Genomic DNA, 12,689 nt, shown 5'->3' with positions numbered 1-12,689 from the left:
AGAAAGAAAAAGCCTAAGAATACATCAACCCTCAAGACTAAATGTTACAAAGGTAGCAAAAAGACAAAACCGAAGGCTCTCTACCTGAATGCACGTAGCATTCATAATACAGTAAATGAATTGATGGCCCACATTGAAGTTAATAAATATGATCTAATAGTAATTACAGAGACGTGGCTGCAGGATGACAAAGATTGGTTCCTTAATATTGAGGGGTACATGACATTCAAGAAAAATAGGAAGCTAGGTAAAGGTGGAAGGGTAGCACTGTTAATCAAAGAGGGCATTGGTGCAATAGTTTTAGAGGTGACCTTGTTTCAGGAGATCAGGATATAGAATCGGTTTGGATGGAGATGAGGAATAGTAGAGGAAAAAAGTCATTAGTGGGAGTGGTCTACAGGCCCCTTAACAGTAGCCAAAGTGTAGGCAAAGTGTTCAAGAGAAAATATTGTATGCTCGTGATAAAGGGGCAGTAATAATCATGGGTGGTTTTAATCTGTACAAACTGGAAAAATCACTGGCAGTAGTAACCTGGATGAGGAGTTTGCAGAATGCTTTCGAGATAGTTTCTTAGAGCAGCATGTTCTGGAACCAACCAGAGAGCAGGTTATATTAGACTTGGTATTGTGCAACGTGACATGACCTCAGAGTAAAGGCACCCGTAAGTAGCAGCGATCACAATGTGATTGAATTTTACATCCAGTTTGAAAGAGAGAAGAGTGGGTCTAAGACTAGTATCTTAAACTTAAATAAAGGCAACTATGTAGGATGAAAGCTGAGCTAGCTGAAGAGAACTGGGAAACTGGCAAGAGGACAGATCAATAGAAAAGCAGTGGCAGACACTTAAGGGAATATTTCAGAATATTCAGAATAAGTACATTCCTACTATAAAGAAAAATTCTAAGGGGACGACCCAACATCTGTGGTTTACTAAAGTAGTTAAGGAAAGCATCAGACTTATGGAAAAAGCATACAACTCTGCAAAGGTGAGTGGCAGGACTGATGACTGGACAAATACAAAGAACAGCAGAGAATAACCAAAAGGTTAATCAGGAGAAAGAAATTAGAGTAAGAAAGGAAGCTAACTAGAAATGTGAAAATGGATAGCAAGAGTTTCTACAAGTAATTGAAAAGGAAAGGAGTAAGTAAGGTGAGTGTTGGTCCTCTAGAGAGTGACAGTGGGGAGTTAATAGTAGATAATAAGGAAATAGCGGAAGAGATGAACAAAAATTTTGCTTCTGTGTTCACTATAGAGGGTACAAAAAACATTCCAGTAATAGCTGCAAATCAGGCGAACAGGAGAAAGGAACTTGGTGAAATTGAAATCACTAGGGAACCAGTACTGAGCAAATTGATGGAGCTGTGGGCTGGCAACTCTCCTGGTCCCGATGGACTACATCCTAGGAAGAGGTAGCTAATGAGGTAGTCGATGAGCTGGTGTTAATTTTCCAAAATTCGCTAGATTCTGGAAAAGTTCCATCAGATTGGAAAATAGCAAATATAATCCCTCTATTCAAGAAGGGAGGGAGGCAGAAAGCAGGAAACTATAGGCCAGTTAGTTTGTTGTCTGTTTTGGAAGAGTTATTGGAATTGATCATTTAAGGAGGTTACAGGTGGGGCATTTAGAAGAGCTCAAGACAATCGGGAAGAGTCAGCATAATTATGTGAAAGGAAAACCATGCTTAACCAATTTATTGGAGTTTTTAGTAGAAGTAACATGCGCAGTGGATAACGGGAAGCCTGCAGACGTACTGTATTTGGATTTCCAGAAGGCATTTGATAAGATGCCACATCAAAAATTATTACGGAAAATAAAAGGGCATGGTGTAAGGGGTAACATCTTAGCCTGAATAGAAGATTAACTGGCTGGCAGAAAGCAGAGATCATGCATAAATGGTTCTTTTTCTGATTGGCAGGATGTGACGAATAGAGTCCCACAGGGGTCTGTTCTGCGGCCTCAACTTTTTATGATTTACATCAATGACTAAGATGAGGGGCGTGAAGGCATGGTAGCTAAATTAGCAGATGACACAAAGAAAGGTAGGAAAGTATGTTGTGAAAGGGACAAGAGTAGCTTGAAGATGGATATAGTTAGATCTGGCAAATGGAGTTTAGTGTGGGAAAAAGGTGAAGTTGTTCACTTTGGCAAAGATCTGGCAAATGGAGTTTAGTGTGGGAAAATGTGAAGTTGTTCACTTTGGCAGGAAGAACAAAAAAGCAAAAACAAAACAAAAAATTACTTAAATGAAGAACAGCTGCATAATTCTGAGGTGCACAGGGATCTAGGTGTTCTAGTATATACATGAGTCACAAAAAGTTAGTATGCAGGTACAGCAAGTAATTAAGGTGGCTAATGGAATGCTATTTTTTATTACGAGAGGGATTAACCATAAAAGTCAGGATGTTATACTTCAGTTATACAGGGCATTGTTGAGACCGCACCTCGAATATTGTGTGCTGTTTTGGTCTCCTTATTTAAGGAAGGATGTAAATGCATTGGAGGCGATTCAAAGGAGGTTTACTAGATTGATACCTGGAATGAGTGGGTTGTCTTATGAGGAAAGGTCGGACAGACTAGGCTTGTTTCCACGGGAGTTTAGAAGAGTAAGGGGCGATTTAATTGAAGTATACAAGATCCTGAACGGCCTTGACAAGGCAGACGTCAAAAGTATGTTTCCTCTTATGAATGAGTCCAGAACTAGGGGGCACTGTTTTAAAATTAGGGGGTGCCCTTTTAGGACAGAGATGAGAACTTTTTTCTCTGAGGGCTGTGCGAATTTGGAACACTCTGCCACAGAAGGTGGAGGAGGCTGGGTCATTGAATACTTTTAAGGTAGAGGGAGATAAATTCTTGTTAGGCAAGGGAATCAAAGGTTATCGGGGTTAGATGTGAATGTGGAAATCGAAACACAAGAAAATCAGCCATGATCTTATTGAATGGCAGAGCAGGCTCAAGGGGCCGAATGGTCTACTCCTGTTCCTATTTCTTATGTCCTTGTTGTTCTTGTTCAGAGGGCAGTTAAGAGTCAACCACATTGCTGTGGGTCTGGAGTCACATGTTGGCCAGGCCAGGTAAGGATAGCAGATTTCTTTCCCTAAAGGACATTAGTGAACCAGACAGGTTTTTATGACAATCAGCAATGGTTTTATGGTCATCATCAGACTGTTAATTCCAGATTTTTACTGAATTCAAATTTCACCATCTGCCATGGTGGGATTCAAATCCGGGACCCCAGAGCATTATCCTGGGTCTCTGGAGTACTAGACCAGTGACAATACCATTATGCCATCACCTCCCCTATTGTTCAGTTCCATTCACATTTCCTCCAATTAGGAATTAGGTCATGCCAACCCACAGGACTTGGATAATGTGCAGGTTTGGGCTTACAAGTGGGAGGTAATAGTCAAGCATGCAAATTCCAGATTACGACCATCACCAATAATAGAAAGCCCAGCAATGTCTCCCTGCATTTCAGTGACACTAACAAAAGTCTCAGGGTCACCAGAAGGTGAACTAGGCCAGCCATATTAACACCATAGTTACCAAAGCATGTACCCTGCAACAAGTGGCTCACCTCCTGATATATCAAAACCCCTCCACCATCTAAGACTCAAGCCAAAAATGTAACAAACTGCTGACCGCTCACCTGGATGACTACAGTTTCAGCAAGTCAAGAAGCTAGACAGCATCCAAGGTGGGGCAATTCAATCAACTGGTGCTTCTACCACTGAGCTCAATAAACACCCACCACTGCACTGTGGCTATTCATGCAATCCACAAGATGCACGTATCAACTGACTAAGGTTACTTTGGCAGTTCCTCCATTGTGATCTCTAGCACCAAGAAGGACAAGAGCAGCAATGTTCTGGAATCACAATCATCTCCAACGTTGCCTCCAAGTTGTATATGGGCTGGTCAGAATACTGGAATTTCCTACCCAACACCATTATCAAAAGGACTACAATGGTTCAAGAAGGTCCACCATTACCTTCTAAGCAAAACAAAGGTAAGGCAACAAATATGGCCTTGCCAGCGTCATTCACATCCCGAGAACAAATAAATATATTTTTAAACAACTGAAGTGTCCCTAGGGAAGGGAGAAAACCCAAGAGTTAAATAATTCCAATAACTAAAGCAAAACTAAAAAGGGTTGAAGGATAATAAAAGCAGATAGATAAACTATTTTATTATCCATTTCTACCGAACCTGCCAGATTTATAAGAAAAGGTTCAATAAATATGAATGCAAGTGCTTTCATAATGTATGCTTAAACATCTGGTGGTGACCTTTGATCTAGTTAGGGCATTGATAGCTTATCAAGGGGTGTCACCTGGTAGTGCACTCCATTACCATTTTTGAGAAACAGGAAGGAAGGTAGAGCATGACCACATTGGCTGAATATGATGATAAAATATAAAACTAAAAGGCCCAACAGAAAAATATGCTGGAAGATACAAATAATAGGACTGGGCAAGTTTTATTTTTGCATTTGGCATAGCGATCTAGGAAACAATGATTAACTTTTCTGAAGACATTCCAAATGAAATCTGAGGTAGAGATGAATCTCAGTAACTTTGGCAATTCATGATGCTCAAATTATGTCAGTTAAGAAGCAGACATCGAGGTATATCATTCTATTAATAAGCATTAAGAAACTATTAAAACTGTTGCACTTTTTGTCACAGCATCACGAGTTCTTGAATACCCTTTACACAGGTTTACTAGCATTTTGAATAATAAGGAAGTGCAGTCAATGTAACATGTATTTGATCCTCTGAGCAAATAGCCCATGCAGTAAGGGTTTGCTGCGCAGACCCAATGGGTTGAATGTCTCTTTGTGCTGTATGGTTCTTCAATGACTTAAAAAGGCATTAGATTTTTACGGCAGTTGAACGGAAATCTAAACCAAGGTGTACTATCAAACTATTCCTTTGAAGATCTCATTTTTAGAAGAAGAAAGAAATGGAATCTTCGCCCTCCAACTTCTCTGCAACTGTTAACTACAATAAAATATACTTTTCTGAAACAGTGATGGGGCAGTTGGGTGGCTTCTGATCATAGCATCCATCTCTCACTGAAGGAGGAAAGACAATTTTAATTATCACATTTTCAATCACAATTGGCCAGTCAGCACTAGTTTAACAGATTTTTCCAAAATTGGGAGAACGCTGGATTTTTAAGTAGTGAATTTAAAATAATGCACTCGTGATAAGCAAAGTGTCAGCTAAACTCAGTGGCTGCATTCTTACTAGAGTCAAAAGGTTGTGGGTTCAAGCCCACACTGCCTGAGTACAAAATCTAGCCTGACTTTTCAGAGCAGTACTAAGGAAATACTGATACCTTTGAGATGATTTGTTAAATCAAGGCCTTCTCTGTCTTCTCAAGTGGAAATGAAAAGATCCATGACACTACTAGGAAAGGAGCAGGGGAGTCCAGCTGTATCAGGGCAAACATTTACCAGTGTCCATCTGCCTACAGCACCAAAGCTGTTTACTGGATTTGCTGTGTGCAAAATGTGTTGCATTTGCCTACATAACAGAAACTACATTTCAAAAATAATTAATTGGCTGTGTAGTACTTTCAGGTGTACTAAGAATATCTATATAGATGTATGTTCTTTTTCTACCTCTGTTATTAAGTCACCCCATTGAAAGGCCACCTTCTACTTACCTGTCTTTAACCGTGATATTTTGAAGATTGCACTAGGTTTTTCATTAGTTATGAATCCCAGCAACTGCCAAACTGGCATTCCACTCTTGTCAGGATATGAGAAATACACAGATCCTCCTGTTCCTACAGGGAATGGTGTTGTCCCCAGCATAAAGACCACCACGTGATTGACATTCTCATAATCAGGAAGGTTAAATACAAATTTCCCCTCTGCAACTTGTTGTGCATCTGTCTGCACCTGGGCAAGGGAGAAAAACCCTATTAGTGGACACAGATTACAAGAAATAGAAGCCCAAGATATATTCCAACATTTTCACAACAACAGCTGGAAAAGAAAATAGCATTAAAAAGATGGGAAACACACAAAGAATTACAGAAAAACAGATAAAAGTTTTCTTTTCCATTTCGTCCAAAAACAAAGCCATGAGAGATCAACTAATAGACACTCAGTTTGGGCGGTCTCTATTTTGCTGGAAAAAAAGTGCCTCTAAGGGATGATAGTAAGTAAGCCAACACATTTCTAATATGCTCAGTAATGGTCTGTTACATAGTATTATACATTACAAATACCACAGAAACAGGTTATTTAGCACAACAGGCGTATGCCAGTTTTTATGCTCCACACGAGCCCCCTATCAATATATCCTTCTTTGTTTCTCCCCATCATGTGCTTAACCACCTTTCACTTTAATGCATCTATGCTATCTCAACTAATCTACATGATAGCAAGTTCCACATTATAACTACTCTATAAGACGTTTCTCCTGTATTTCTTATTGGATTTATTGGTGACTATCTTATATAAATGTTGTTTTGGGCTCCACCACAAATCTTCTCCACATCTACTCTATCAAACCCCTTCATAATTAAAAAAAAAAATTCTAGCTTGTTCTTTGATACTTAATTCACACAATTCTGGTATCAACCTAGTAAACCCTTTTTGTACTTTCTCCTGTCTCTCTGTATCCTTTTTAAACTGAGCATAGTAGTAAGGGGAGTCAGTGGCATAGTGGTGATGCCACTGAACTAATAATTCAGAGGCCCAGGTAATGCTCTGGGGACAGGGGCTCAAATTCCTGGTGGAATTTAATTAATAAATCTGGAATTAAAAGCTAGCCCCAGTAATGGTGACCATGAAACTATCAGCGATTGTCGTAAAAGCCCATCTGGCTCACTAATGTCCTTTGGGCAAGGAAATCTGTCATCCTTACCTGATCTGTCCTACATGTGACTTCAGACCCGCAGACACTCAGTTGCACCAAATAGGTTTTGAAAATAGTTGCTGAAAAGTCAGAAGGGAATGAAACCAGATGGACCATCCAACACCGACCTAGGCACCAGAAGCAACAATAGCCCTGTCGACCCTGCAAAGTCGTCCTTACTAACATCTGGGGCTTGTACCAAAATCTGTCAAGCAATGGCCTGACACAGTCAACTCATCCAATCATACCATACAGACAATGCCCCAGACACCACCATCACCATCCTTGGGCATGACCCAGCAGGACAGATCCATCTGAGTGCTGGCACAGTGGTATACAGTCGGGAGGAAGTCGCTCTGGGAGTCCACAATGTTGACTTCGGGCCCCATGAATTCTCATGTCATCAGGTCAAACTCGGGCAAGGAAAACTACTGCTGATTACCACTTATCGCCCCCCTCATCCCGTGCCCTGCAGCTGATGATTCGGTACTCCACCATGCTGAACACCAACTGGAAGAAGCAATGATGGTGGCAGAGGCAGAGAACATACTCTGGGTGGCGGACTTCAATGTCCATCGTAAGGCATAGCTCATTAATGCCACTAGTGACCAAGCTAGCCAAGTCCTAAAGTACATAGCTTCTAGACTGGGCCTGGTGATGAGGGAACCAACAAGAGGGAAAAACCTACTTAACCTCAACCTCACCAGTCTACCTATCACAGATGTATCTGTCCATGACAGTACTGGTAGGGGTGGCCACTGTACAGTCCTAGTGGAGACAACGTCCCGCCTTCAGATTGAACATGCATCCATTGTGTTGTGTGGCACTACCATCATGATAGATGAGATAGACTCAGAACAGATTTAGCAGCGCAGAACTGAGCATTCACATGGCACTGTGGGCCATCAGCAGCTGCAAAACTTTATTCAACCTTAAACTGTAACCTCATGGCCGGCATATCCCCCACTTTATCATTACCATTAAGTCAAGGGATCAACCCTGGTGCAATGAAGGGTGCAGGAGGGCATGCCAATATTTACATGCCAAACAGCAGAAGCAGCATGCAACAGACAGAGCTAAGTGATCCCGCAGCCAACAGATCAGATCTGCAGTCCTGCCACATCCAGTCACGAATGGTGATAGACAGTTAAACAACTACCCAGAGGTGGAGGCTCCACAAATATCTCCATCCTCAATGATAGGGGAGCCCAGTACATCAGGGAAAGGCGATGGCACAGTGGTATTATCGCTGGACTAGTAATCCAGAGACCCTAGGGTAGTGTTCTGGGGACCTGTTGGGACAATGGGGAAAAATGCCAGGTATGTGCTGTACACATAAAAGCAGGACAAAGTCCAACCCAGCCAATTACTGTCCCATCATCAGCAGAGTGATGGAAGGTGTCGTCAACAGTGCTATCAAGCAGCACTTACACAGCATAACCCTCTCACTGACGCTCAGTTTGGGTTCTGTCAAGGCCACTGAGCTCCTAACCTCGTTACAGTCTTGGTTCAAACATGGAAAAAAGTTGAACTGAAGAGATGAGGCAAGAGTGGCTGCCCTTGACATCAAGGTAGCATTTGACCGAACGTGGCATCAAAGGAGCCCTAGCAAAACTGGACAATGAGAATCAGGGGCGAAATTCTCCACTGGCTGGAGTCATTCCTAGCACAAATGTAGATGGTCGTGGTTGTCAGAGGTCAATCATCTCAGTCCCAGGACATCACTGCAGGAGTTCCTCAGGGTAATGTCGCAGGTCAGAAGTGGGATATTCGCTGATGATTGCACAATGTTCAGTACCATTTGCAACCCTTCAGATGCTGAAGACGTCTGTGTCATGTGCAGCAAGAATGGACAACATTCAGGCTTGGACTGATAAGTGGCAACTAACATTCGCACTACTCAAGAGCCAGGCAGTGACCATGCCCTACAAGAGAGAATCTAATCATTTTCCCTTGACATTTGATGGCATTACCATCACTGAAAAGCCCACTATCACCATCCTGGGGTTACTATTCACCAGAAACTGAACTGGAGCTGCGATATAAATACTGCGGCTACAAGAGAAGGTCAGAGGTTGAGAATTCTGCAGCAAGTAACACACCTCCTAACTTCCTAAAGCCTATCATCTACAAGATAAGTCAGGAGTGTGATGGGTTACTCTCCACTTGCCTGGATGAGTGCAGCTCCAACAACAGTCAAGAAGCTTGACACCATCCAGGACAAAGCAGCTCGCTTGTTTGTCACCCCATTCATCATCTCCAATATCGACTCCCTTTCACCACCAACGCATCGTGGCAGCAGTGTGTACCATATTCAAGATGCACTGCAGCAACTTGTCAAGCCTCCTACAACAGCACCTTCCAAACCCATGACCTCTACCAACTAGAAGAAGGGAAGCAGGCGCATGAGAACACCACCTGCAAGTTCTCTCCAAGCCAGGCATCTTTCTGACCTGGAAAGATTTCATCGTTCCTTCACTGTTGCTAGAACTAAATCTTGGAACTCCCTTCCTAACAACATTGTAGGTATATCTATACCATGTTCTGCATCGGTTCCAGAAGGCAACTCACCACCACCTTGTCAAGGTCAATTAGGGATGGACAACATATGCTGCTCTAGCCAGCACCACCCACATCCTATGAAAGAATAAATAATAAAAAGCATGGTTTAACCAAGATTGTAAATAAGTTTACCATAGCTTTTCTGTTTTTGAATTTTATTCCCTAGAATTGAACCCCAATGATTTATTTGCATTTATGTCACGTCTGTGTTGACCTGCATGTTCATTATTAATAATTTATGAATTGGTACCCCAGGTCCCTTTACTCATCTACCACATCTGGGCTCTTATTTTCCAAAGAGGAGATGGCCTCCTTAGTCCTTCCACCAAAATGCACCACCTTGCACTTAGCTATATTGAAACTGATTTACTATTTACATAACAAATCCAAGTTTGCTAATGTCTCATATTTGTCAGTCTTCCTCAGCACTAACTATACACCGCAGCCCCACCAATTTGGTGGCATCCGCAATATTTTGATGTTGCATTATTTCCAAGTTCCATGTCCAAATCATTTATGTTACGTGATGCACAATAGCAGCCCCAATTCTTGTGGAACACCATTTCTAATCTTCTGCCAAAAAACTGCGATCAACCCAGGAAACAATATTAGTTATTAGAGCATTCTAATCCAAAGATAATACTTAAATAGGAAGGAAAAAAATCCTGCAGATGTTAGCAGTTGATTTTATGCATTTTCTTACCTGCATAATCCTAAGGAACTTCAAAATGATTACAGCAAAACTCAATCACCATATGCCCTCTGAAACCACTGGGATGCATCAATGTTGTCTCTACAGATTTCCAAAAGACAATAAAAAGGCATGGCACTCAAGGTGACCTTAAGGGTTAGAAATCAATTGGAATACAGGAGACAGAAAGTAGAGGTAAACTAGGGGGAACAGCCTCAGAATAAAGGGCAGGGCTTTTAGGGCAGAGATGAGGAGGAATTTCTTCACTCAGAGGGTGGTGAATCTTTGGAATTCTCTGCCCCAGTGGGTCATAAAGGCTTAGTCGTTAAGTAGGTTCAAGACTGAGATCAATAGATTCTTACATATTAAAAACATCAAGAGATACGGGAATAGTGCAGGAAAATGGTGTTGAAGTAGATCAGCCATGATCTCACTGAATGATGGAATGGGCTTGAAGGCCTGAATGGCCTAATCATGCTCATATTTCTTAAGTTCTTATAAAGAGAATGAACTTGGATTGGCAGTTTGTGACAAGTGGTGTTCCCAAGAGATCTGTACTGAGCCTCAGTTTCACCAAATATTTCAAGGATTTGGATAAGGAATAGAAAGTTGTCTATCCAAATTCCCACATGACAAACTTAGGAGACATAGTCCATGGATGGGAGCAGAAAATTACAAGGGCCATAAAAAGATTAAGTGGGAAAGACTGTGCCAGCTGGAACTCGATGTGACTAAGTATAAGATTACCTGGAAAAACTCAGCAGGTCTGGCAGCATCGGCGGAGAAGAAAAGAGTTGACGTTTTGAGTCCTCGAAAGGACTCGAAACGTCAACTCTTTTCTTCTCCGCCGATGCTGCCAGACCTGCTGAGTTTTTCCAGGTAATTCTGTTTTTGTTTTGGATTTCCAGCATCCGCAGTTTTTTTGTTTTTATCTAAGTATAAGATTGTCTATTTTGGATGCAAGAAAGACAAATTGGATTTTTTTCCTTTATGGTGAGGAGAAACTTTAGGAAACTTGAGGTGTCTATGTACAAATCACTCAATGTTAGTGCTCAGCTAACAAAAGCAATCGAAGTGTCTAATGGAATGTTATCCCTTATCTCAAGTGGCTTGTAATAGGTAAGTAAGAAAGCTACGTTCCAATTGCTCAATTGATGAGGCTTCATCTGGAGTACCGCATTGAGTTTTGGGCACCGCACTTCAAGGAAGAAATACTGGCCTTGGAGGGTGGGCAACACATTATGAAACAATAGGTTATAAAGGATAGGTTCCATAAACATGGCTTGGATGCCTTGAGTTTAGAAGGTTGAGGGCTGATCCAGTGTTAAAATGATTCAATAGAGTAGATAAAGAAACATTCTCTCCTTTGATGGAGGAATCCAGAACTTGGAGGCAACCCCTGCCTCCATCCTAGTAACTAAATGTGGGTGTGTTGTAATGTTAAAGGGATTATATAAATGCAAGTTGTAGCTGTCCAATATTTGAATTGTGTAATTGGTGGCGTTCTTTATAGACTTTTTGAAATCTCTACCTTGTGAAAATGATTTTAACATGAAAACATAACTTATGTCCAGTAGTAATAAATGGTATTTTTGTCTAACCATAGAAAATCTTTTTCAAGAAGTATTTGAAAAAAACAAGTAGTATTTGAAAAAAAACAGATTACACTGAAATTTCCATTTGTTTCGTGAATAGTAGTGCACTGAACTAAATGTTACAAACTCAGTAAAGCTATTTTAGAGAATTTTAGGAAATCATTAAGGTTGATACATCTGCTAATACTCAGGCAAGAAAGCTGTAAAACCAGAGTAAAAAGTGAAAATTGGTTTAAAAAAATCTGAAAGCAATGTAGCCTGCACTTCATATTATACAACACCAACTTGATTTCATAGACTCAACTTGCATTCACATAGCACCTTTAAAATTGAAAAAAAAATCCAAAGGCACATCACTGAAGCATAACCAAAACAAAAATTGAAACAAGCCAAAGAAGGATAATCAGAGTAAAGTCTTGGTTAAAGGTAGGTTTTAAGGAGTTTGTTAAAGAAAAAGAGAGGTGGAGAGGCAAAGAGATTTGGGGAAGGGAATTCCAGAACTAGGCCTAGGTGGTTGAAGACACATTTACCAAGGGGAGGCGAAAGAAATTGGCGATGCACAAGAGCTCCTCCAATACTGGCCTCCCATGCATCCCAAATTTTAATCACTCCACCGATGCTACCTCTTTGACCAAGCTTTTTATCACCTGTTCTAATATATGGCTCAGTGTCAATTATATTTATAACATTATTTAATAATGTTTCTGAGAAGCACATAGGGACATTTTACTTTGTTGCGGACACTTATAAAAATATAAGCTGCTGTTGTTGAGATAAACCTCATGGGCAGGTTGAGCTTGGAGAGTGAGGGGGAGATAGGAAAGAAGCTAAGATAAGATCTTTGCACAGGTAAGAGGAAGAGAGACTGTAGCAGAGATGATTGAAGAGACTGTTTCACTCTTAGTAACAAAGAAGTCCATGGGCTCCTTAAACTTTTTGCAGAGAATGAAGGAGACACAGAAGAGGAC

General features: G+C 41.0%; 1 protein-coding gene across 2 annotated transcripts in view; it reads right to left on the bottom strand.

The window, feature by feature from the left end:
• Positions 1-12,689, bottom strand: part of hikeshi (heat shock protein nuclear import factor hikeshi) — a 30,291-nt gene that overhangs the window by 15,786 nt on the left and 1,816 nt on the right. Inside the window, exons 2-3 of one of the 2 annotated variants that reach the window (XM_041199891.1) lie at positions 10,139-10,228; positions 5,672-5,909 (exon numbers count right to left, since the gene is read on the bottom strand). In XM_041199891.1, coding sequence (XP_041055825.1) covers positions 5,672-5,909; positions 10,139-10,144 — 244 coding nt within the window. In that variant the 5' untranslated portion in view covers positions 10,145-10,228. The remainder of the gene's footprint in view (positions 1-5,671; positions 5,910-10,138; positions 10,229-12,689) is intronic. The other variant, XM_041199890.1, reaches the window with a different exon arrangement.

Source organism: Carcharodon carcharias, chromosome 11, assembly GCF_017639515.1.
Source record: "Carcharodon carcharias isolate sCarCar2 chromosome 11, sCarCar2.pri, whole genome shotgun sequence".
Classification (NCBI taxonomy): domain Eukaryota; kingdom Metazoa; phylum Chordata; class Chondrichthyes; order Lamniformes; family Lamnidae; genus Carcharodon; species Carcharodon carcharias.
This window is presented reverse-complemented; position numbering and strand designations above follow the sequence as displayed.